General features: G+C 45.6%; 1 protein-coding gene and 1 pseudogene across 1 annotated transcript; both read left to right on the forward strand.

Annotated features, from left to right (window-relative positions):
* The first annotated feature begins 5,614 nt into the window (after positions 1-5,614).
* On the forward strand, positions 5,615-6,556 carry LOC123348897 (olfactory receptor 6N1-like). Its single transcript, XM_044986593.1, has one exon. It carries the CDS (start codon positions 5,615-5,617, stop codon positions 6,554-6,556), a length of 942 nt encoding a protein of 313 aa, XP_044842528.1.
* Positions 6,557-15,279: 8,723 nt separating this feature from the next.
* On the forward strand, positions 15,280-25,456 carry LOC123348344 (annotated as a pseudogene).
* The last annotated feature ends 7 nt before the right edge of the window (positions 25,457-25,463 follow it).

Consider the following 25,463-nt stretch of genomic DNA (forward strand, 5'->3'; position numbering starts at 1 on the left):
ATGGGCACTAGGGGCAGCAGAGGGTGGGGGCGGGGAAGGGGCAGCTATGCTATATAATGGGCACTAGGGGCAGCAGAGGGTGGGGTGGGGGAGGGGCGGCTGTACTGTATAATGGGCACTAGGGGCAGCAGAGAGTGGGGGTGGGGAAGGGGCAGCTATACTGTATAATGGGCACTAGGGGCAGCAGAGGGTGGGGGTGAGGGAAGGAATGGTTATATTGTATAATGGACACCTGGGGGAGGCAAAAGAGGGTGGAGGTGCTCCTCTAATTTCACATTGCAATATTTCCCTAAGAACAGTATTATTATAGTTTCATTATTACTATCCATGTCTTCCACCACTTCTCTTTGGTCAAAATGATTCTATTCAGTTCAATGGAGCTACACCAGACTCCATTAGCCAGCTCAGTATGATTAACATCTAATTAATGCCCAGGAGCCTTTGGGTCTGGAAGTCTCTGGAGCTGGTCGTATATTTTCACATCAGCCACCTGCAGAGGCTACTTATCCCTTGAGCGCCTCACTTTCCTTTGGGAGGCAGGTGGAGATGGGGGGGCAGTCACGGGATGGTCATAAATGGTGTCAAGGGATTGAATTCTTCAGTTCCTGCCATTGTTAGCATGAAACAGTGTAAATCCCTGTTGGCAGAGGCAATGACCATCCTCAGAACAGCTAAGAAGAGTAATTAATATCAAGAGAATTAATTATTCTAACAATGTAGCTGAGCTGTTTGCCCTGCATTTGTGAGTGTGGCCAGGGCAAGAGACATTCCTGGACCTGGCATTGTCCCTGGTCATCCGTCCACTGTTCATATGGGCCCTGGTGCTGAGGCCTCATTGACTTCAATGGGAGCTGCAGCTGTTCTTCTGGAGAAGAAGGGCATGAATAATTCCCTGGGGGGAGCAGAATCTTTCCCTTCCCACAGTACTCCCAGGATGTTTCATGTAGAACAACAAAGATGATGCAATGTTCTTTAGCTGTCGCCACTCAACATTTCCCTGCCAAGTTGTTGCTGTACTTTGTATCTCTAAAAACCAGCAGATAATCCCCTCCCTGCTCTTCTGGGTTTATTTGGAATCCAGAGATCATGTATGTTTGTCTCTGAAATTCACATGACCGTATCTGTACTTGCTTCACCCTAAACACTTCAGTCACATCTCACTGGTGTGATTAATATTGTCTTGGGTTCCCATCACACAGGCAGTGGCAGGTCCAGGCACCAGTGCTCCAAGCGCGTGCCTGGGGCGGCAAGCCGCGGGGGCCACCCTGCTGGTCCCTGCGAGGGCGGCAGTCAGGCTGTCTTCGGTGGCTTGCCTGCGGGAGGTCCGCTGGCCCTGCGGATTTGGCGGCAAGTCAGTGGCAGGTACGCCGAAGCCATGAGACCAGCGGACCTCCTGCAGGCAAGCTGCCGAAGGCAGCTTGCCTGCCGTGCTTGGGGCAGCAAAAAAGCTAGAGCCACCCCTGCACACAGGACCACAAAGCACTTTAGCAATGCATCAAACTGAATGTGAAATAGAAATGTACTTGGTGGTCTCTGGAACCGAGCCCTGAAATGCAGCCACCTCTTATGGGCAAAGGTAGGATTGCCAATTTGGGTTGGACATATTCCTGGAGGTTTCACCCAATGACAAGATCTTTAATTAAAGATTAATCTTTAATTCCTGGAGACTCCAGGACAATACTGGAGGGTTGTCAACTCTAGGCAAACCAACACAACAGTGTTAAATAGATGATTAAAGCAGGAAGGTGAGAACACCTGATGCAAAGTGGGAACTCTGCCTACTTCTATACTGAACATCTGTGGCTGGCCCAGCTCAGCTGACTCAGGCTTGCGGAGCTTAGATTATGGAGCTGTAAAATTTCTGTGTAGACATTCAGGTTCTGGCATGTCTACACATCGAGAGGATCCCAGAGTCCAGGCTCCAGCCCCAGCCCATACATCTACACCACAGTTTTTAGCCCCACAAGCCAAGCACCGGGAGCCTGAGTCAGCTGACCCAGGCCAGCTGTGGCTATTCTGCAGGGCTTTTATTCCAGTGTAGACGTATCATTGTCACCCCCTGCTGGAAGAAACTATTACAAAATGCTGCCAGTAGCCAGTGCACACCGCTACACCTGTGAACAGCACAAGAGAAAACTTGGTGGCAATAGATGATTTTGCATTATTGTATCGTATCTAAGCCATATAACTTCCACCAGAAATAGCACTGTGACAGCATGGACCAGCATGTTCCAAACTGAACCCTCCACCCCCATTTCCTACAGCGCTCCACTGCCTGGAATGGTGCTGGGATGCTGACTTCAGCAGGCCCCAAGAGAGGGGAATGCCCCCAACTGATAGCAGTCTTCATCTACCTGAAAGGGGGTTCCAAAGAGGATGGACCTTGGCTGTTCTCAGTGGTGATAATTGACAGAACAAGAAGCAATGGTCTCAAGTTGCAGTGGGGGAGGTTTAGGTTGGATATTAGGAAACACTATTTCACTAAGAAAGTGGTGAAGCACTGGAATGGGTTACCAAGGGAGGAGGTTTTTAATGCCTGGCTTGACAAAGCCCTGGCTGGGATGATATAGTCGGGGATTGGTCCTGCTTTGAGCAGGGGGTTGACTTCCTGAGGTCCCTTCCAACCCTGATATTCTAGGATTCTATGCTTTATTTACACACATACATCAGTTCTGGAACAGAGGTGGGGAAGCAGCATGCAAGGCCATTCCTTCTCCCAGGAATCTTGGTCCAAGAGCATTATCCAATTCCCAGGGAGCAACTCCACCTCAAGAACTGACTTTGTGCCCAATGCACAAAGCAAACTCTCCTGCTCATGCAGTTCTTTCTCTCCTAAAGTTGCCTTCATGCCAAACCTTGCATTCCCAACCTTGTCTTCCCAAGAGTCAAAATTTGCACACACGCTAATGAGAAGAAATTGGAAGACTATGGTGATGCCTGACATAAAATGTGATGATGATGATGGTAGCCCCTAGGAGCCAGGACCCCGATCTAGTAGATGCTGTACAAAAACAGAAGCAAAAGTCTCAAAGAGCTTTCTGTCCAATGTGTAGCTGGTAGAATCAAACCACCTTGTTTATGTTATTTAAGCTTCCATATACAAAGCTTTAGGGATTGTGTCTCCAGGGATGCTGATGATCTGAAAAAGATGCACTCCCTATAAATAGCTCAGATGACAATAGAATATCAATTCCTACGTGAAAGTGTTGCCATTTGTTTCTGAACACTGCTGAGAACATGTTGCAAAAATTCTGTGCTGTCTCCTTTTACATTTCTGTCCACCTCTCCCCACCAGAGGAGGTCACCTAGATATTCCTTCATTACCAGTTCCTAAAGAGTTTTCATTTCTTTCCCAGGGCAGATTGCGAAGCACAGCACCGGGTTCAAGTTGTCTATCTTGAAGCAGTTGTGGAATGTGAATATGTAAGTACTGCTGCATCCCTATGAAGAAATTTAAGAGCCTTGAACTGTGGTCCTCACCCAGCTAAAATGCTTTTGTGGACTTTTCCTTGGTAAGGGATACAGCATCAGGTCTTGAGTGAAGTAGAGTGGGGCAGTGGGGTGGAGGGGGTAGGGGTAGTCACTTAAGAAGACCAGAATGAAGGTGACTTATTTAGGCTTGGGGGAATTCAATTTTTATTTTTATATAACTGTGATGAGAAATACTGATGTTTATTTTTAAGCATTCCCTCCCCCCCGCCCCGTTTTTACTGATTTAAATTTTCACAGTTGTGGGAAGTTAGGGTGGGTCAGATAATAATCACTGAATGGCAGTAGAAGCTGAGTGTGACAGGGTGGATCACAGAAGCCCCCTTGGGACTGCCACCTGATGTGCTTTGACTACCTCTGAGCCTGTTTTCCCTGACAGCTTAGGTCTTTACTGCCCTGCCTGGTTTGAGCTAGATATGGTTGCCTGTCTCAAACCCAGCCCCAGGTCTGAACCATGTCCCCTAAAAGCTGCAGACTTAACTGAAAACAGCTTAAGAAGTGTTCCTCTCTCCAACACTCAGATGCCCAGCTCCCAGAGGGGTCCAAACCCTAAATAAATCCGTTTTACCCTGTATAGAGCTTATACAGGGTAATCACATAAATTGTTCGCCCTCTATAACACTGATAGAGAGAGATGCACCGCTGTTTGCCCCCCCCCAGGTATTAATACATACTCTGGGTTAATTAATAAATAAAAAGTGATTGTACTAAATACAAAAATTAGGATTTAAGTGGTTCCAAGTAATAACAGACAAAACAAAGTGAATTACCAAGCAAAATAAAATAAAACACGCAAGTCTACACCTAATACAGCCAGACAATGATTACAGATGAACTCTCACCCTCAGAGATGTTCCAGTAAGCTTATTTTACAAACTAGCCTCCTCCTAGTCTGGGTCCAGCAATCACTCACACCCCCATGGTTACTGTTCTTTGTTCCAGTTTCTTTAAGGTATCCATTGGGGTGGAAAGGCTATCTCTTGAGCCAGCTGAAGACAAAATGGAGGAGTCTCCAGGGGTTTAAATAGACTTTCTCTTCTGGGTGACGACCCCCTCCTCTCTCCTATGCAAAATCCAGCTCCAAGAAGGAGTTTTGGAGTCACATGGGCAAGTCACATGTCCATGCATGACTCAATTTTTACAAGCAGCAGCCATTGCCCACATACTATCTTGAATATCTCCAGGAAGACTTCTTATGTGGATTGGAGTCTTCCAAGATCCATTGTCAGTTAAGTGTTTCTTAATTTGCACATTCCTTTCTCAAGAAGCTGACCAAATGCTTTACTAAGGCTACTTAAACTCAAACAAGTACACAGCCAATATTCATAACTTCAAATACAAAAATTACACATGCATGCAAATAGGATGAATATATTCAATAGATCATAACCTTTACAGAGATATGTTACATGACATATGTAGCATAAAACATAATCCAGTTATGTAATATTTACTTTCATACGCATATTTCCATAAAGCATTATTGGGGTGCAGCGTCACACTGAGATTCAAAAAGTTAAAAATTTATAATCATTAAAACACAAATTGTCAACATCACATGTCAAAATGTATTAAGTAAATAACTTTAAATCAAAATCTGCTAAGTTCTCAAGCAGCATTTTATTTTTTTACTTTTCCCGTCTGTAAATTTTTATTATTATAGATGGAAATATTTTTGTTGGTTTGTGTTCATACAGTAAAATTGATGTTTACCAAAAAATTCTAATTCTTCCCAGCCTAACTACATTGGAGTAGTTCTCAAACTGTGCTCCATGGAGACTTTCATTTCGGTCCATACAATGAAACCTTGTGATAAATAAGTTGTGTTTGGAAGGACTGGTTTAGCAGAATTAGATTATAACCCACTAGATTCTCCTCCCCTCACAGAGCTGGTGATGGAACCCAGGAGTCCTGATTCCCAGCCCCCCTCTCTCCCCTGGCTCTAACCCACCAGACCCCACTCCCCTCCCAGAGCTGGGAAGAGAACCAGAAATCCTGGCTCCCACTCACCCCCACCCGACTCAACCCTATTCCCTTCCCAGACCTGGAACAATATTAACAACTCTACCACATTTACACCGGCCACTCTCTTCATTTCTCCTGCAGGTGACATAGTCAGAGTAAGATGGAATGGGCAAACCAGTCCATTGTGACTGAATTCATCACTGCTGGGTTCCCCAGCCTGAAGAAGATCAGGGTCCCGGTTTTCTTGCTGGTCTTGCTCATGTACACGGTGACCATGATGGGAAACATGGTCATTATCTTTCTCACCAGGACTGATCCCAGCCTCCGCACCCCCATGTACTACTTCCTGGGCAACTTCTCCTTCCTGGAGATCTGGTACACCTCGGTCACAGTGCCCAAGATGCTGGCTGACCTGTTGGTGGAAAGGAAGGTGATTTCCTTCAATGGCTGCATCTCCCAGCTTTATTTCTTCCTAGCCCTGGGTGCCACTGAGTGTCTCCTCTTGGCAGTCATGGCTTATGACCGCTACTTGGCTATATGCTGCCCCTTGAGGTACACAGCTCTCATGAGTGGCACGGTGTGCATCCAGCTCACCACCTGGTCCTGGATCACCAGCTTCCTCCTGCCCTTGGTGCCAGTGATCCTCATCTCCCAGCTCCGTTTCTGCGGCCCCAACGTGGTGGATCACTTCTTCTGCGACATCTTGCCCGTGCTGAGGCTGGCCTGTGCCAACACCCACCTCAACGAGATGCTCAGCTTCTTCCTCTGCTCCTCAGTCATCCTGTGCTCCTTCGTGTTGACCATGGCCTCCTATGGCAGCATTATCACCACCATCCTCAGCATCCCCTCAGCCGCGGGACGCAAGAAAGCTTTCTCCACCTGCGCCTCGCACCTGACGGTGGTGGCTGTCTTCTATGGCACAGTGACCTTCATGTACGCCCGGCCCACAAGGGAATTCTCCTTCCAGCTGGACAAGATGGTCGCAGTCTTCTACTGCGTGGTCACCCCGCTTCTCAACCCCATCATATACAGCCTCAGGAACCAGGAGGTGAAGGAGGCCCTGAGAAAAGCCCTGTGTGGCAAAGGGAGAGCCCTAAAATGACACCGACAGAGGCAGAAAAGGCTGAACCAAATATGGGGAAATTGCCAAGCCTGCCAGTAAGGAGTGGAGGGTATGTCTGCTTTGTATGGGGAGTCCACCATGGTTTGCTGGTCTGACTGCAGACCCACCCCCCAAGCTGGGTGTTCCAAAGGAGCCTAAGGGAATTAGGAGAGTAGCTTCAATGGAATTTTGGTACTTAACTCCCTTCTGCTCCATGGAAATTCCCAACCTTCTTGCCTGGATTGAAATGTTTGTTCAGGCAGTATGACAGCACTGCCTTGCACTAGTCCTGCCTCAGCATGACAGGGTGGGCTAGACAACTTCTTGAGGGCCCTTCCAACCTTTCATCACTGTGATCCTATAAAGCAAAGAGCGGAAGGCTAGTCCGGTGGCCTGGGCACTAGGATATGATGTAAAAGGGTTGGCTTCAAGTTCCTGCTGCTGGTGACTAATGGGAGTTAGGGACATAGGTGAAAATGCCACTGAGTGCCTAAATACCTTTAAAAATCTGCCCTTTGGGGGGCCTCACTTCCCTACCTCCTAGGGATGTTGCGAGGATAAATATGTTAAAGATTACAAGGCACTCAAGTATACTGTAATGGGGGCCAAATAAGTACATTAGCCAGATATAACTATATTGCAATAACCCTCTTGTTATTTTTAACATCTAGTTCTATTGTCCTTTTCTATTTCTGCATATATATGTGCATATATGGTCTACAATATATATAACCCATCCCAGGTGGGCTGTTAATAAAGTTTGTCTCTACATTTGTTTTGTCTCTTCATTTGTTTTCCCCTTTGTTCTGGTGGTGATTAGTTTAAAATATCAGTAGCAACCCAGGCTGGAACTTTCAAAGGGACTCTAGATCCCATTGACAGTAAAAGGAGTTGGGGGTGGAGGCTGGATTCACAAACTAACTTTTAGGCACCTAGAAAATCACTGGGCTTCGCAAAGCCTGAATGAGGGTTGAATGGAGGGATATAGTTTCAGGTTGAAATGAATCAATATTTTTTTTCCCAAGATTTTTACATTTGGCCATGTAATGATTCACTCGGCTCTAAGTGAGGGCTCTGGAAACTGGCTGTCTCAAGAAAGAGAAGGACTATAACAATGGTTCTTTATTTTCAAGTGGGAGATTTTCAAAGGTCTTTAAACTTCCTTTTTTTTTTTTAAATTCCAGCCTGGAATTCCTGGCCTCTATTAGTTGAGCGAAAGCAGGTCTCCTTTAGCTACCAGCAGATCCCTTATTCCCTTCTGGGTCCAGCCCACAGAAGGAGACATACCGCAATTATGAACATATGACACAGTCCTGGCAGTTATGAAAAAGGCTAATATCAATCTGGGCTGTATTAACAGAAGTGTCGTACATAATCCACGGGAGGGAACTTTCTTGCTCTACTCAGCACTAGTGAGGCCTCAGCTGGAGTCCTGTGTCCTGTTCTGGGTGCTGCACTTAAGGGAAGATGTGGATAAATTGGAGAGAGTCCAGAGGAGCGCAGCAAAAATGAGCAAAGGTTTAGAAAGCCTGACCTGTGAGGAAAGGATAAAACAACTAGGCATGTTTAGTGCTGAGAAAAGAAAACTGAGGGGAGACCTGAGAACAGTTTGCAAATATGCTAAGGGCTGTTCTAAAGAGGACAGAGATCCAGGGTTCTCCATGTCCACTGAAGGCAGGACAAAACCCAATGGGCTGGATCTTCAGCAAGGGAAAGTTAGGTTGATATTAGTGAAAACTTTCTAACTCTCATGGAAGTTAAGCCCCCAGATTCTGGTGTGCTGACACAGGAAGGGTTAATGCTGTGCACTGCCTCTTCATGGGGCCACCTGGGGCAAGGCAGGCTCCTGGACAGTCTGCCTGGAACTAGGGGTTAGCTTCACAAAGGGACCTAGGCATGGGGATGCTGAGAATCACCCCAACTAACTTCTAGGTGCCTAGAAAATCACTGGGATTCCCCAGAGGAGCTTGATCTGGCAGGCGAGCTCAGAGCACGCTTATAGGATCGGGCCTCACAGGTGAATAAGGTAGAGGAACCCCTATATTATCCTGTCACTCTGGGGCTCAGGCAGCTGGATGCCTGGCGAGGGACTGCAGTTCATATGCCCAGAGGCAGAAACATAGGTGCTGAGGGAACTTTCACTGCAAAAATTCAGATGCTGAGTGAGTTTAGGATCCTACAGATTTCAAGGGTAGCTGAGTGGGGGATTTGTGAATCCCAGTGGGGCTTGCTTATGGGATTTAGGCACCTCTCATGGTAGTGAGGTGCCTAAATCCTTTTGTGGTGCTATCCCTTGGTGCCTAATTCCCTTAGGCCCCTTTGACCATGACAGACTGTTTCTTTCTGGGCCAGATTTTCTCCAGCTGTAAATTATTTCAATGGACCAATGTCAGTTTACATCAACTGAGGATCTACCTATCTACCCTCCCAACTTTCTCACCAAGATATTTTACACCAGTTTCCTTTCTGTCCCATCACCTAATCTGGCTACCGTCTGTGTAAGAGCCTTCTTCCATACCAACCTTCACGCCATCCCAGCCAGTGTCCTCCCATCCCACTCCCCAATTCCTTCCTCCCCCTCACTCCCACTCCTTCCTCTGTAGCCCCCACCTTACAGAACTGTGCCTCTAGATTCATACACCCTCCATCTGTTCATCCGGTAGTGGCCTACTCCCCCTTCTCCCCAATATCTCCTTTTCTCCAATCCCTGCCCTCTGATACTCTTTTCCCATTTCTCATTGCCTAGTTAACTCTGTGTATGGGGGAGTTCCAGAATGGAGCCTTCAGTTTCCATTGCTACACTGATCCCACCTGAAAACATGTTCCCTCCCTAGGACTCTGGCCTTAGCCTCCTCTACAAATAGGAACAAAGAGTGAGGCCACTCTTACGGAATAGAAGGCTGTATTCTGCAAGGCACAGACTCTGCAGAGGATTTGCGGTCTTCGTGAACAAGGCACTCAACATGAGCACCCAGCATGGTGGCGTGGCTAAAATGGTCGAGGAGATGCTTGGATGCAGAATAAGGGGAGAAGAGAACAGGAATAATGAACTGATAGCACTTCTATACACACCAGCAGTGAGACCAGGACTGGAATACTGCATCCTGTTTTCATGTCCACTTTAAAAAAGGATCTAGAAAAAGACTGGAGAGAGTACAGAGCTGAGTCATTGAAATGATTTGAGGGCTGGAAAAGAAAAAACTAAGAGAATTAGAGTTCAATCTCTTTCACGTTCTAAAATGAAGATCCAGAAGTTACTTGATCGAAGTGCATGCCTACCTTCATGGGGAGAGACTATTGAGTATTTAAGGGTTGTTTAATCCAACAGAGAAAGGATTAATAAGAACCAATGGCTGGAAGTTAAAGCCAAACAAATTAGAAATAAGGCCCACATTTTTCTCTGTGAGGGTGGTTAAAGGCTGGAACAAACTCCCAAGGGAAGTGGTGGATCTCCATCTCCTGAAGTCTTCAGCTCCAGAATGTATGCATTCAGTCAAACCCAAATGAATGGGCTCAATATAGGAGTAACCTGGTGAAATTCTGTGCACTGTGATATGCAAGGGGTCAGACTAGTCTCTTCTGGCCTTAAAATCTATGAATGCTGTTATTCATCAGTGAGTTGCATAACCCATGTTTAACGCTGTAAAGCATTTTGCCATATAATACACCATTCAAAGATGGTCTACTGGACCATCTCCTGTGGAATCCCATGGGCCTGGCTGAGAGGTCTCAGCCAGGCAAGACTGAACCCAGCTATGTATGAAACATACTTTACTAAATAAAGTTCATTTTGTTGTCAGATATTTGCAACTAACCAATCATGATGCAAATTGCCTCCCATTAATTGTATTGGTTCGTTCACTCTGGAACCTACTGCCTACTCCATTGTCCCTCTCTGCCAGAGAGAGAAAGAGAGAGAGAGATGCCATTGTACTGAACAGCCATACAGATGTCACACTAGTAACATGATTAAAGATTACCCCTAGGCGGAAAGGTTACAGAATCAATGTCTAACAGTGCTTCATAGCTGGTGAATGTCAGAGATTTCATTGAGGCTACCACTAATTTTCACTAGCTAGGAAGCTGGCCCATTGATTCTAATGATGTGACACCAATGTACCCCAGTTGGGGTTCTGGCACCATTGACTCCAATGGAGCTACAGCTTATGGGATCTGGTTTCACTGATTTACACCAGTTAAGAATCTGGTTCATTAACGTCAATGGAGTTTTGCTGTTTTACACCAGCTTGGGATCTGGTTCACTGCTTATTTTCTTGTCTCTACCCAGTTTTCAGATGAAGAATCTATGATTCTTTAGGGAGCTAGTCCCAAAGCTTACTCAAGAGCATAGATATACTCAGCATTCTGTCAACACAGTAGTCCTTTGAAAAGAGAGGAGGGAGGCTTCCTTGTTCCTACCTGAAGGTAGGTTAAGCATTTCTACCTTCCACACACAGCAGGTTCACTGGAATTTGCTCTGCTGACCTGTTCCTCCTTTCCTTGCATCTCATGTGCTCATTGACATCTGTGCAAAGTGGGTGGAAAACAACACCAAGTGAGAATTCTACCCTCATTTCAGCCACAGGAAGCATTTTATGATCTCTTTGCAAAGATGTACATGACAATGCACAGCAGAAAGTAATGAAGAATCATTGGCCGTATTCTTCTTTTAATTGCACTGAAGTAATCCCGGAGTAGTTCCATTAAAGTCAGTACATTAGATCCAATGTAAATCAACATAGCTTTATTTATGTCAATGGAGTTAAGTTGACTTAAACTAGATGAGGATCTGGCCCAAAAGATTTACTCCAGATTTAGGAGGCCATACCTACAGAATGGAGGACTGTATCCTGGAAATTATGACCTCCGAAAAGTATTCAGGGTCATAGTGGACAAGCCACTCAACATGAGCTCCCAGTGTGATGTTGTGGCAAAAAGGGCTAATGCAATCTTTGGAAGTACAAGCCGGGGAGTAGGAGCAGGAAGGTGATTTTACCTCTGTGTATGGCACTGGAAAGACCGATACTGGAATACTGCATCCAGTTCTCATGTCCACATTTTTAAAAGGCTGCTGAAAAAGTGGAGAGGGAACAGAAAGGAGCCACAAAAATGTGTGAGGGCTGGAGAACATGCCTGACTGACAATGAGAGACTTAAAGTGCTTGATCTAATTAGCTTATTGAAAAGATGGTTGAGCAGTGAATTGATATGGTGTGCGCTTTTATGGGCGGGGGGAATACAGGGTGCTAAAGCCTCATTAATCTACCAAGGAAAGGTACAACAAGAACCGATGGCTATAAACCAAAAGTAGACAAATTACAATTAGAAATTAGGTACAATTTTGAGAGCAGTTTCTTAACCACTGGAACAATCTACCCAGGGAAGAGGTGGATTCTCCACTTCTTGATTTCTTCAGGTTCCTTTATGGAAGCCATGCTTTAGTCAAACCCAAGTTTTTAGATTCAGTAGAGTTGTAACTGGGTGATATTTAATGGCCTATGATATACAGGAAATCAGACCAGGACGCTTCTTACATTAAACTCTTTGAATCCATGAGATTACACTGAGATCAGATTCTAGCCTTAAATGTTTTAAGAAACAGGATTTACTCTGGAATTACTCTAGTGTCACTAAGAGTGGAATGCTGCCCAGAATAAGAGTCAGACCTTGGGACTAGATCCTAAACCGGTGTAAAAAAGCCTAGTGCCACTAACTTCACTATACCAATTTACAGCAGCTGAATGAACATCTGACCCAACCAGCTGAGGATCTGACCCATTAAGTCTAACTTCTATTTTTACTCATCTCTTTCATAGCAGTGAAATATTTATACATAGTGGGCCAGATTTTAAAAGGTCTAAAGATGCATATAGATGCCCAGTGAGATTGTCAAAAACACCTAAACAGATTAGGAACCTAACTCCCATTGAAATCAAATGACAGTTACGCATCTTATCTGCTTGGGATTTTTAGAAATCCCACTAGGGCTCTATCTGTATCTTTAGGGGCCAAGCTACCTTTGGAAATCTGGCTGTATCGACATATGTTACACAGTAGTGAAATATATAGTACCTAGAAAATTGCTCTGAACTCCAGTTAAGAAACAAAAGTAACATAAGTAACACAAGGAAGAAAAGAGAGCAGTAGAACAGAGACCCTGGACTTCAGAAAAGCAGACTTTGACTCCCTCAGGGAACTGATGGGCAAGGTCCCCTGGGAGAATAACATGACAGGGAAAGGAGTCGAGAAAGCTGGCTGTATTTTAAAGAATCCTTATTAAGGTTGCAGGAACAAACCATCCTGATGTGTAGGAAGAAAAGTAAATATGGCAGGCGACCAGCTTGGCTTAACAGCGAAATCCTTGCTCATCTTAAACACAAAAAAACAGCTTACAAGAAGTGGAAAATTGGACAAATAACCAGGGAGGAGTATAAAAGTGTTGCTCAGGCATGTAGGAGTGAAATTAGGAAGGCCAAATTACACTTGGAGTTGCAGCTAGCCGGAGATGTTAGGAGTAACAAGAAGGGTTTCTTCAGGTATGTTAGCAACAAGAAGAAAGTCAAGGAAAGTGTGGGCCCCTTGCTGAATGAGAGAGGGAACCTAGTGACAGAGGATGTGGAGAAAGCTAGTGTACTCAATACTTTTTTTGCCTCTGTCTTCACAGACAAGGTCAGCTCCCAGACAGCTGCACTCTGCAGCACGGTAAGGGGAGGAGGTGACCAGCTCTCTGTGGAGAAAGAAGTAGTTTGGGACTATTTAGAAAAGCTGGACGAGCACAAGTCCATGGGGCCGGATGCACTGCATCCGAGGGTGCTGAAGGAGTTGGCCGATGAGATTGCAGAGCCATTGGCCATTATCTTTGAAAAATCATGGCGATCGGGGGAGGTCCCGGATGACTGGAAAAAAGCTAATGTAGTGCCCATCTTTAAAAAAGGGAAGAAGGAAGATCCAGGGAACTACAGGCCAGTCAGTCTCACCACAGTCACTGGAAAAATCATGGAACAGGTCCTCAAGGAATCAATCCTGAACGACTTAAAGGAGGGGAAAGTGATCAGGAACAGTCAGCATGGATTCACCAAGGGCAAGTCATGCCTGACTAACCTAATTGCCTTCTATGATGAGATAACCGGCTCTGTGGATGAGGGGAAAGCAGTGGATGTGCTATTTCTGGACTTTAGCAAAGCTTTTGATAAAGTCTCCCACAGTATTCTTGCCAGCAAGTTAAAGAAGTATGGGCTGGATGAATGGACGGTAAGGTGGATAGAAAACTGGCTCAACGGGTAGTGATAAATGGTTCCATGTCTAGCTGGCAGCCAGTATCAAGTGGAGTGCCCCAAGGGTCGGTGCTGGGGCCGGTTTTGTTCAATATCTTTATTAACGATCTGGAGGATGGTGTGGACTGCACTCTCAGCAAGTTTGCAGATGACACTAAACTGGGAGGAGTGGTTGATACGCTGGAGGGTAGGGATAGGATACAGAGGGACCTAGACATATTAGAGGATTGGGCCAAAAGAAATATGATGAGGTTCAACAAGGACAAGTGCAGAGTCCTGCACTTAGGACGGCAGAATCCCATGCACTGCTACAGACTAGGGACCGAATGGCTGGGCAGCAGTTCTGCAGAAAAGGACCTAGGGGTTACGGTGGACGAAAAGCTGAATATGAGTCAACAGTGTGCCCTTGTTGCCAAGAAGGAACCAATACAGGTGGAATTACAGGCCTGAGCTATTGGGAAAGATCCTTAGCTGGCGTAAATTGCAATAGTTCCATTGACCTCAGTGCAATAATGGTGAGTTACACCAGCTAATGGCCCAATATGGGAAAATGTTGAAAGACACAAATGAATTAGTTGCCCAACTCTCCTTAAACATTGATGGGAGTTGGAGGACTAGCTTCCCATGGTACCTTTGGAAATTTCTCTTTGCTCGAATCATGGTAGCGCTTTGAATCTCCCACCAAAAGGAGGGCTCTGTCCTAGGCATTGCACTGATTCAGGATAAAAGACAGTTCCTCTGTCAATGATTTTCATTGAATCATAGAAATATAGGCTTGCAAGAGAGAGGTAATCAAGTCTAGCCTTCCGCATTGAGGCAGGACCAAGTAAATCTAGATCATCCCTGATTGGTGTTTGTCTAGCCTGCTTCCTCCAATGACAAGGATTACACAACCTCCCTTGGAAGCCTTAGGTTTTATGATCTACTTCCTGAACTACATGGGCAGAGCTCAAACATAGGCCCCTAATGCTCAAGCTAAGGCTGGGAAATTCAGTGGGATTTGGTGGTTTCACTCTCTTAGGCTCCTTTGAAAAATCACAGCCTGTAGTGTTAAGGTGGGAGCAGCAGCAGACTCATAAAGCTTTTATGTGAACTAGCCACTAGAGAAAGATGAAGTTGCATGGGTTACAGCAACATCCACATATCCCGAGTACACCCCGTACCTGTAGTAGGATGTATTGATTTTATAAGTAAGGAAATATAATTAGCAACTACCTCTCTCTCAGTTACAAGAACAAACAACCTACTTTGCACATTGTATATAACCAATAAATACACAGGCATCATCCATCTTAGATACAGTACACACAGAAGGCATGTGAAAGAGCAACTAATTGGTATGAGTGGTCCAGGGACTGGGATATTCTAATCTGGCCCTTGCTGTAAAATACATATTGAGTGCAGTGGTCACATGGCACGGGTTACTGAAAGAGCAGAGAATCAAGCAATGATGAGTTATTTCCTTCTGTATCTGTCATTTGTTCATGCTAAACATTTTACAGCCATAGCAACTAAACAGAAAAGGCGAGCAGGAGAAACCGATTCAGTGCCCGACTTTCATCTGATTTTTTGTGCTTATTGTTCACTTTCATGCATTTTCTTCTTCCTCTTGTCCATAATTTACCTACAGATGCCATATAAAAAAGAAGAACTGAATGAAAGCCAAACCGTTCTCACCGAATTCACATTTGTGGCTTTCTCCTACCTCCAGGAGCTTCAGGTTCTTCTGTTTCTGGTGTTTCTATTGATCTACCTCCTCACCATCATGGGGAACATAGTCATTATTCTACTGATAAAACTCAGTCCTTCCCTCCACACCCCCATGTATTTCTTCCTGGTGAATTTGTCCTTCTTGGAAATGTGTTACACAACCAGTGTGGTCCCACAGATGTTGGTGCACCTCCTTGTAGAGCACAAAAGCATCTCCATCGTGGGTTGTGCAGCCCAGATGTATGTTTTCACCATCCTGGGCCTCACAGAATGCTGCCTCCTGGCGACCATGGCTTATGACCGCTATGTTGCCATATGCCATCCCTTGCAATACACGCTGATCATGAGCAGCAGGGTCTGTGTCTGCCTGGCTGCTGCCTCTTGGGTCACTGGTTTTCTGGTGGAAGTAGCACAAACCACTTGGATCTTCACTTTGCCCTTCTGTGGCCCTCAACAAATTCGCCACTTCTTTTGCGATATCCTGCCCGTGGTGAAGCTGGCCTGTGCAGACACCTCCATGAATGAGATGGCGCTGTTTGGGTTGTCCATGCTGTTCATCATGGGACCGTTCCTGCTGATTCTGGTCTCCTACGTCCGTATCATCTCCACCATCCTTAAGATGCCCTCAGCTGAGAGCTGTCACAAGGCCTTCTCCACCTGCTCTGCACATCTGATGGTGGTGTCATTATTTTATGGAACAGCCCTTTTCACCTACTTGCAACCCAGGTCCAGCTATTCGCCAAACACCGATAAGATGATTTCCCTGATGTACACAGTCGTGACACCACTGTTAAACCCTGTAATATATACCCTGAGGAATAAAGAGGTGAAGGGAGCCTTGAAGAAGACATTAGCAAGAAACTTCTGTCCCTGGCCGAGTTAAAATCAAACCCTGATGTTCCTCACTGCTAAGAACATTTCTATTAGGCACCTTGTACATGCAAATCCACAGAATAATAATGGACCAAATATCATTATTATTATTATTATAGCACCTAGAAGCTTCAACTGAGATCAGAGCTTCATTGTTCTATCCACAGTACAAACACACAAATCGTAACAGGCAGTCTCTGCCCTAACACATTTACAGTCTAATGCTTTGATTTCAAAAGTGTCCTTTATAGATTAATCAGTGTTGAGGCCAGTAGCTATAATTAGATCAAATCTGTGCTGTGTAACACAGACCATAGGATTTCATCTAATTAACCCTGTATTGAACCTGAAAAATTGTGTTTCAAAAGCATACAAAAAGGCATCCTGTCTGCCTTTCTATCCATAAAATTCATTCCCTCCCTTCACACCCCCATGTATTTCTTCCTGGTGAACCTGTCATTTTCAGAAATGTGTTACCTAACCATATGTATTTCTAAAACATCAAGAGATGGGGAATCCACTTCCCTTGGTATTTTGTTCTGATGGTTAATCACCCTCCCTGTTTAAAATTTGTGCCTTATTTCTAATTTGAATTTGTCTGGCTTTAATTTCCAGCCACAGTTTCTTGTTATGCCTTTTCTGCATCAGATTAAAGAGACCTTCGTTACTCAGTATTTTCTCCCCATGAATGTGCTTGCAAATGGCAATCAAGTAACCTCTTGGTCTTGATTTTAGTAAACTAAACAGATTGAACTCCTTAAGTCTCTCTCCAAAAGAGATTTTTTTGCATCCCTCAAATCATTATTGTGGCTCTTCTCTGCACCCTCTCCAGTTAATGTGATTTTTAAGGAGACCTGTCTGAGTTAGGTGCCCAACTCTTGTTGACTTTGAATGGGAGCTGAGTGCTTAACTCCCTTAGGCTTCTTTGAAACATCCCAGCCTGGAGAGAGAAAGGAAGGGTGAAAGGAAGAGCATATTACTATTCCTTGTCCAGAGAAGGGAAATAGGGATTGAGCCTGAGATTTACAAGGACCCTGGAGGGATTTGGATGCTCAATTAATAGGAAATGGGTGTCCAAATACCTTAAGCGAAACTCTCATCTAGCTAAATTCTAATGTGGATACTCTCAGCTCCATTCTCCCTTGCTTTGCTGCCTGTGTCGTCACTTGCATTTGTTCAAAGTGAGCACAAAGTGGAACTGAAAGCCTGGAATGGATGAGAGGAAGAATCTTCCCATTCTGGCAACATTTTAAGAACTACATGTCACTGATGTAAATTATCCCATTTGTGGATCATCGGCAGCAGGGACTGGACTAAAGACCTCTGGATCTGAAAACATGAGTCCCCATTGCCTGAGCAAAAATATTCCACTATTAGCTAAAAACCAGCAGCAGATTCATATACCTCAATGTGGTCCAGCCACTAGAGAAGGATTGAGGCAGGGAGGATGGAACAGATCCACACTGTAGAAGTGTAACTCACACAAACAGTGGATAATCAGGTCCCAAAGTCCAGTGGTTAGGGCAGTCACCTGAGAAATCCCCATTTAAATCCCTTCTCCCCCTCAGACAGATAGAGATTTTGAACTTGTGTCTCTCACATGAGTCTCCCAACCACCATGCTCAAGATTATGAAGGCACTCCACCAGCCATTTCACATGGAGTTAGACCTGGGTTTCACATTCCAAGGTGCAATCCAGATCCATGAAGGATTGTGTCACCCTCTGCCTAGCTACACTGGGTGCCTCACAATCCTGTGCTGTTGTAGCTCCCACCTGGTGTGCTCACAAACAGCCTAACAGCACCTTTAGTGTCTGGTGAAACTGCAGTCCTGGTCCAGCAACTCTGACGCCTGCAGTCTCTGAGCCACACTCCATTCACACTCTGACCTCCACCAACCTGGATTACTACTTGCAGGTTGACCCCAACATTCTCTCAGTCCTGAATTTTCCCATAACTGTGTTCTGCATTGTTCAGCCCTCTCCTGGAAAGTTCAGGTATTAAAGATCCATTGCCTCTGTGAACGGTCAATATTCAGCAGTCTACTACTACAACGGGAGTTACCAAACAGCTCAGTTTAAACACAGCACTTCAATTGTTTGGATAAAAGGAGAAAATAAATTAATTAACATAAAAAGATATAATGGTTACAAGAGAAATAAAGATAAAAGACTTTCTAGGAGCTTAAACTTAACAAGCTACACTTGGTTCAAGGTAAAATCCTTTCCACCAGTTCCCAGCAGCCTGGCTGATCAAATTCACAGGTCAGAATCTCCCTTGAAGTCGAAATGCTGGTTTCTTTATCTTCTTAGGTAAAAAAAAGAGAGAGATAGAGAGACAGGGAGAGATGTCCTGGGGATTTTTTTTGTTTTTTTTATTTTTACAGCCCAGTCACCCTTTGAAGTGGATTCTTCTAAGGATTACCCCTCAAACAAAGAGTATTCAAATAGAAAGAAGGTTACATGCAGTCTGGTGTGAAGGTGGCTCCATATTCATAGAATCATAGAATCATACACTATAAGGTCAAAAGGGACCATTATGATGATCTAGTCTGACCTCTTGCACAATGCAGGCCACAGAATCTCACCCACCCAATCCTGTATCAAACCTATGTCTGAGCTATTGAAGTCCTCAAATCATGGTTTAAAGACGTCAAGGTGCAGAGACTCTTCCAGCAAGTGACCCATGCCCCACGCTGCAGAGGATGGCGAAAAAACCCCAGGGCCACTGCCAATCTGCCCTGGAGGAAAATTGCTTCCCAACCACAAATATGCTGATCAGCTAAACCCTGAGCATGTGGGCAAGACTCACCAGCCAGACAACCAGGAAAGAAATCTCTGTAGTAACTCAGATCCCACCCCATCTAACACCCATCACAGGCCGTTGGGCATATTTACCGCTAATAGTCAAAGACCAATTAATTTCCAAAATTAGGCTATCCCATCATACCATCCCCTCCATAAACTTATCAAGCTTAGTCTTGAAGCCAGATATGTCTTTTGCTCCCACTGATCCCCTTGGAAGGCTGTTCCAGAACTTCACTGCTCTGATGGTTAGAAACCTTTGTCTAATTTCAAGTCTAAACTTCCTGATGGCCAGTTTATATCCATTTGTTCTTGTGTCCACATTGGTACTGAATTTAAATAATTCCCCTCCCTCACTGATATTTATCCCTCTGGTATATTTATAGAGAGCAATCATATCTCCCCTCAGCCTTCTTTTGGTTAGGCTAAACAAGCCAAGCTCTTTCAGTCTCCTTTCATAAGACAGGTTTTCCATTCCTCGGATCATCCTAGTAGCCCTTCTCTGTACCTGTTCCAGTTTGAATTCATCCTTATGAACATGGGAGACCAGAACTGCACACACTATTCCAGATGAGGTCTCACCAGTGTCTTGCATAATGGTACTAACACCTCCTTATCTCTCCTGGAAATACCTCACCTGATGCATCCCAAGACCGTATTAGCTTTTTTCACGGCCATATCACACTGGTGGCTCATAGTCATCCTGTGGTCAACCAATACTCCGAGGTCCTTCTCCTCCTCTATTACTTCCAACTGATGCGTCCCCAATTTATAACTAAAATTCTTGTTATTAATCCCTAAATGCATGACCTTGCACTTTTCACTATTAAATTTCATCCTATTACTATTACTGCAGTTTACAAGGTCATCCAGATCTTCCTGTAGGATATCCTGGCCCTTCTCTGTGTTAGCAATACCTCCCAGCTTCGTGTCATCCGCAAACTTTATTAGCACGTTCCCACTTTTTGTACCAAGGTCAGTAATAAAGAGATTAAATAAGATTGGTCCCAAAAATGATCCCTGAGGAACTCCACTAGTAACCTCCCTCCAGCCTGACAGTCTGCCTTTCAGCACGACCCATTGTAGTCTCCCCTTTAACCAGTTCCTTATCCACCTTTCAATTTTCATATTGATCCCCATCTGTAGTGGGGTGAGCACCCGCTCCAGCCCTGAAGGGGTTGGAAGAGCCCTGCAGAGGGCTGGGGCTGGGGAAGGGAGCAAAGCCCCGGCTAATTGGGCGAAGTGGCTGCAGCTGGGGCCATGCCCCAAACAGACTGACCGTGCCTGATGATACGGCCAGGGCCGCCAGAGGCAGTAGTCTCTCCTCTAGCTGTGGATGGAGACAGGCCCAGCTGCTGGAAGATTGAGAGGTACCTGGGAGTGAGGCAGGGCTGGGGAAAAGCCAGAGGAGCAGGGGAGCTCCAGGCTGGCAACTCTCCAGGCTCCAGGGCCTGATTCCAGGCCCATACTGGTACTGGGTAGTAGAAGAAGGCAGCAGGTCAACCCCCCCTTGCCAGTGATGAGTGGCATACACTGCAGTCTGCCCCAGGGAACGGAGGCTAGTTGGTGACTGGCAGTAGCCTTACACTGAGCAAAGTGGGTATAGGGGGTGGGGGTTTCCCAGGGAGGGGAGACCCTGAGACTGAGGGGTGTACTGCTATGGGGCAGCAACCCAGATAACGGAGCACCAGAGTCCAGGGAGGGACACGGGGACCAGCAGTTGACTTCAATGTCCTTAACTACTTTCTCCTTCAATTTTTTTCCCAAGACCTTGCATACTACAGGTATCAAACTAACAGGCCTGTAGTTGCCCAGATCATCGTTTTTCCCTTTCTTAAAGATAGGAATTATGTTAGCAATTTTCCAGTCATATGGTACAACCCCTGAGTTTACAGATTCATTAAAAATTCATGCTAATGGGCTTGCAATTTCATGTGCCAGTTCCTTTAATATTCTTGGATGAAGATTATCTGGGCCCCCTGATTTAGTCCCATTAAGCTGTTCGACTTTGGCTTCTACCTCGGATGTGGTAATATCTACCTGCATATCCTCATTCCCATTTGTCATCCTTCCATTATCCCTAAGTTTCCTCATTAGCCTCATTAAAGACTGAGACAAAGTATTTGTTTTAGATATTGGGCCAATGCCTAGATTATCCTTAACCTCTACTCCCTCCTCCGTGTTTTAGTGGTCCAACTTCTTCTTTCTTTGTTTTCTTCTTCTTCTTTATATGGCTAAAGAACCTTTTACAATTGGTTTTAATTCCCTTTGCAAGGTCCAACTCTACATGGCTTTTGGCCTTTCTCACTTTTATCCCTACATGTTCTGACCTCAATAAGGTAGCTTTCCTTGCTGATCCCTCCCATCTTCCACTCCTTGTAGGCTTTCTGCTTTTTCTTAATCACCTCTCTGAGATGCTTGCTCATCCAGCTTGGCCTACAACTCCTGACTTTGAATTTTTTTCCCCTTTCCTTGGGATTCAGGCTTCTGATAGTTTCTGCAATTCTGACTTGAAGTAATTCTAGGCCTCCTCCATCTTTAGATCCACAAGTTCTTCAATCCAATCCACTTCTCTAATTAATTACCTTAATTCTTTTAAAGGTAGCCCTTTGGAAATCAAAAACCCTAGTCACAGATCTATTTTTGTTTTATCCTTCCATTTAATTTAAACGGAATTAGCTCATGATCACTCGAACCAACATTGTCCCCTACAACCATTTCTTCTTTGAGGTCTTCACTACTCACGAAAATCAAATCTAAAATGGCATCCCCTCTTGTTGGTTCAGCAACTACTTGGTGAAGGAATCCATCAGCTATCACATCTAAGAAAATCTGAGCCCTATGATATGATTATTACTAGCAACTTGTTCCTCCAGTCTATACCTGGGAAGTTAAAGTCTCCCATGATCACACAATTCCCATTAGTAATTTATTTCATTAAAAACATTAAAAAAGGTCTCTTTCCATATCCAAATCAGATCCCGGCGGTCTATAGCACACCCCAAGCACTATCCCAGGGGCGACTCCTAGTAGCTTTCTTCCCCAATGTGATTTTTTGCCCAGACAGACTCTGTCTTATTCATTCCATCCCTTCTTATTTCTTTACAGTCTACCTCATCATTGATATTACAATGCTGCTCCACCACCTTTGCCTTTATTTCTGTCTTTCCTAAACAGCACATACGCTTCAATACCTGTACTCCAGTCATGACTACTATTCCCACCATGTTTCTGTTATCCCTATAATATTCTGGATTTACTTCATGCACCAGTAACTCTAGTTCCTCCATTTTGTACCTAGGCTCCTCGCATTGGTGTACAAACATCTTAATTCTTGCTGTTTGGCTTCACTCACATTCTTTACCCGATTAGGCCCAGACATTCTGCCCCAGTATTGCCTATTAGAATGGTAATCTACACTACCCTTCCTCCCATATGTCCATTCTCCTACCCACGGCTGTATCCTTTCTTACTTCATTTTCTTTCCTCTCAATGTTAATATCTGGCATGGAGATTACCTGGACATCTCCCAACCATCTCCCCCCAATTCCCTAGTTTAAAGCTCTCTTAATCAGTTGTGGCCAGCCTCCATCCTAAAAGTCTATTTCCCTCCCTACTCAGGTGAAGTCCATCCCTGAGAGAACAGTCCTCTGTCCATGAATGCCTCCCAGTGGCCATACATCCCAAAGCCCTCCTTATAGCACCAGTGCCTGAGCCATCTGTTGATCATCATAATCTTGTCACACCTTTGTTACCCCTCTCCAGGAACGGGCAGAATCCCACTGAAGATCACCTGAGCCTTGAATTTCCTTAAGTGTTTTCCCCAGCCTGGCATAGTCTCCCTTGATATGTATCCAGCGAGAATCTAGCCGTATCATTCATTGCCACATGAAGGACAATCAGCGGATTCTTTCCCACTCCCATTAGGATCCTCTTCAGCCTCAGGTCCACCTCCCATATCTTAGCAACCCATCAAACAGCACACCCTTCTGTTCTCTGGATCAGCTCTGGTTACAGGCCTCTCTATTTTTTCTCAGTAAGGAGTCCTCCAATCACGTAGACCTGCCTTTTTCCTGGTGATGGTGCGATTCTCCAGTCTATCCCCTGTTCCCTCTGGCTGAAAGTCCTCCTCAATTCCTATTCGCCCTTGCAGTCCTTCTCAACCCATCTCATATCCTCCTGGGGCTCATAGTTGGTGCTGTTATCTCCATTGACTCTTTCCCCTCTTCCTATAGGACTAGCTGCTTTTCTCTTCTTCCTTGGCCTCTCACCTTCAGCGACCACCTGCTGTCTCCTTCTTCATTTTCCAACCTCGCAAACCTGTTCCTGAGCTCTATTTCTCCTTCACTAGCCCGTCTTTTCCTCTGCCTGGTTCTCTTAGTCACATGCTTCCACTGTCCACTTTCCTCACCCAGCAGTCCTCCTCTCAGAGTTCTTTGGTCCTGCTTTCCATCTGCATGTCTGAGCTTTTCCCTTCAGACTCCGCAGGTTTTTGCTCCATCATCCACTCGAACCCCCTTTTAAACTCAACCAGAGTTTTCCACCTGCATCTCCAATCTTCTGATCTTTTCTTCCATCAGCTCTGTCAGGCAGCACTTCATACAGATTGAAACTCTTTTCAGGTGCCTAAATACCTTAAAAAATCTGGCCCGTAGGCAAGTAAACCTGGGGGTTTCCAATGTGCATTACTTTACATTTATCATCATTGAATTTCATCTGACATTTTTGTTGCACAGCTCAACTTCAATGGAAATAAGCTAATATCCACCAGATGGAGATCTAGCCCCATATTTCCATAGGCCCATGTCCACAAAAGTTCCGAAACCCCCAGGTTTAGTTGCCAGGGCCGGCTCCAGGCGCCAGCCGAGCAAGCTTGTGCTTGAGGCGGCAGATTCCGAGGGGCAGCATTCGCTGCTTTTGGCCACCCGTGCAGGTTTTTTTCTTTTTTCTTTTTGGTTCTCTGCTCCGGCCGCCCTGTAGGGGGCAGCAGTGCAGAGGAGGGGAGCGCCCTGCTGGGAGCGGTGCCAGGTCTGTAGCAAGCATGGCAGGGCAGCCCGTGTCCTTCCCTGCCCGCCGACTGCAGCGGCACGGAGCCCTCCTGGCAGGCAGCGTGGTGAGTGCCCCACTGAAGGAAGCCCTGGCTGCCCCCCTTCTCTCCATCCGCCCCCCGCTGCCCGGGGCACTTCTGCAGGGCCGTGAGTCCCCCTGCACCTGCGCTCCGTCCGCCCTGCAGGTTTGTTTGTCCCCCCAAACTTCGCTGCTCGGTTCCGGCCCACAGGTTTGTTTGTGTCCCCCCCCCCCACTTCGCTGCTCCGGCCAGCCCACAGGTTTGTTTTGTTCCCCCCTCTTCACTGCTCTGGCCAGCCCACAGGTGTTTTTTTGCTTGGGGCGGCAAAAAAGCCAAGCCGGCCCCTGTTAGTTGCCTATGGGCCAGATTTTTTAAGGTATTTAGGCACCATGGCCTAATCTGCTTGACACCAGGAGAAGGGTTCTCTGCTGTGGATCACGAACCAGAGATGGGTGCCTCCCTCCAGCCCCAATGTAGGCACCAAACAATTGTGAGTGGGCTGGGGCTCAGCTAGCAGCAACCTTGTGTGTCATCAGCGTCTTGGTGGAAATGGTTCAGACCACATGGATCTTCCAACCTGTCCTTCTGTAGCTCCAACTGCATCCACCACTTCTTCTGCGACATCCCTTCAGTGGTGAAGATGGCATGCACGGACACCTCCAAGATCATTTTCTTGGCCATGTCCAGGGCTGTTCATCATGAGCCCTTTCCTGTTGATAATGCTGTCCCACATCTGCCTTATTGCCAAGCTCCTGAAGCTGGCCATTGGCAGAGGGAAGGCGGAAAGTGCTCTCCACCTGCTCCTCCCACCTCAATGGTGGTCACTTTGTTCTATGGACCTGCCCTTATCACCTATCTGAGGCTCAAGTCCAGCTTACAGCCTGGAGAGTGACCAAATGATTTCCCTCATGTACACAGTCATGACGCCAATGTTGAACCCCGTAATATACACACTGAGGAACAAAGAGGTGAAGGAAACCTTTAGGAAAATGGTAGAGAAAAGCATCTTTTCCACATAGCCGGAGAAATTAGAGAAAGAAAAGTAGAGTTAGTCAGAAATGGGAAGAATGGGAGAAATCCACTAGCATTTTATTGATTCCCCCAACCCCCAGCTCTCATTTATTCATTGACCTGTTGCTATTTTGCAGGGAAGGGAAATGTCCTGTTCTGTAGGAAAACA

Source organism: Mauremys mutica, chromosome 13 (genome assembly GCF_020497125.1).
Source record: "Mauremys mutica isolate MM-2020 ecotype Southern chromosome 13, ASM2049712v1, whole genome shotgun sequence".
NCBI classification, from domain to species: Eukaryota; Metazoa; Chordata; order Testudines; family Geoemydidae; genus Mauremys; species Mauremys mutica.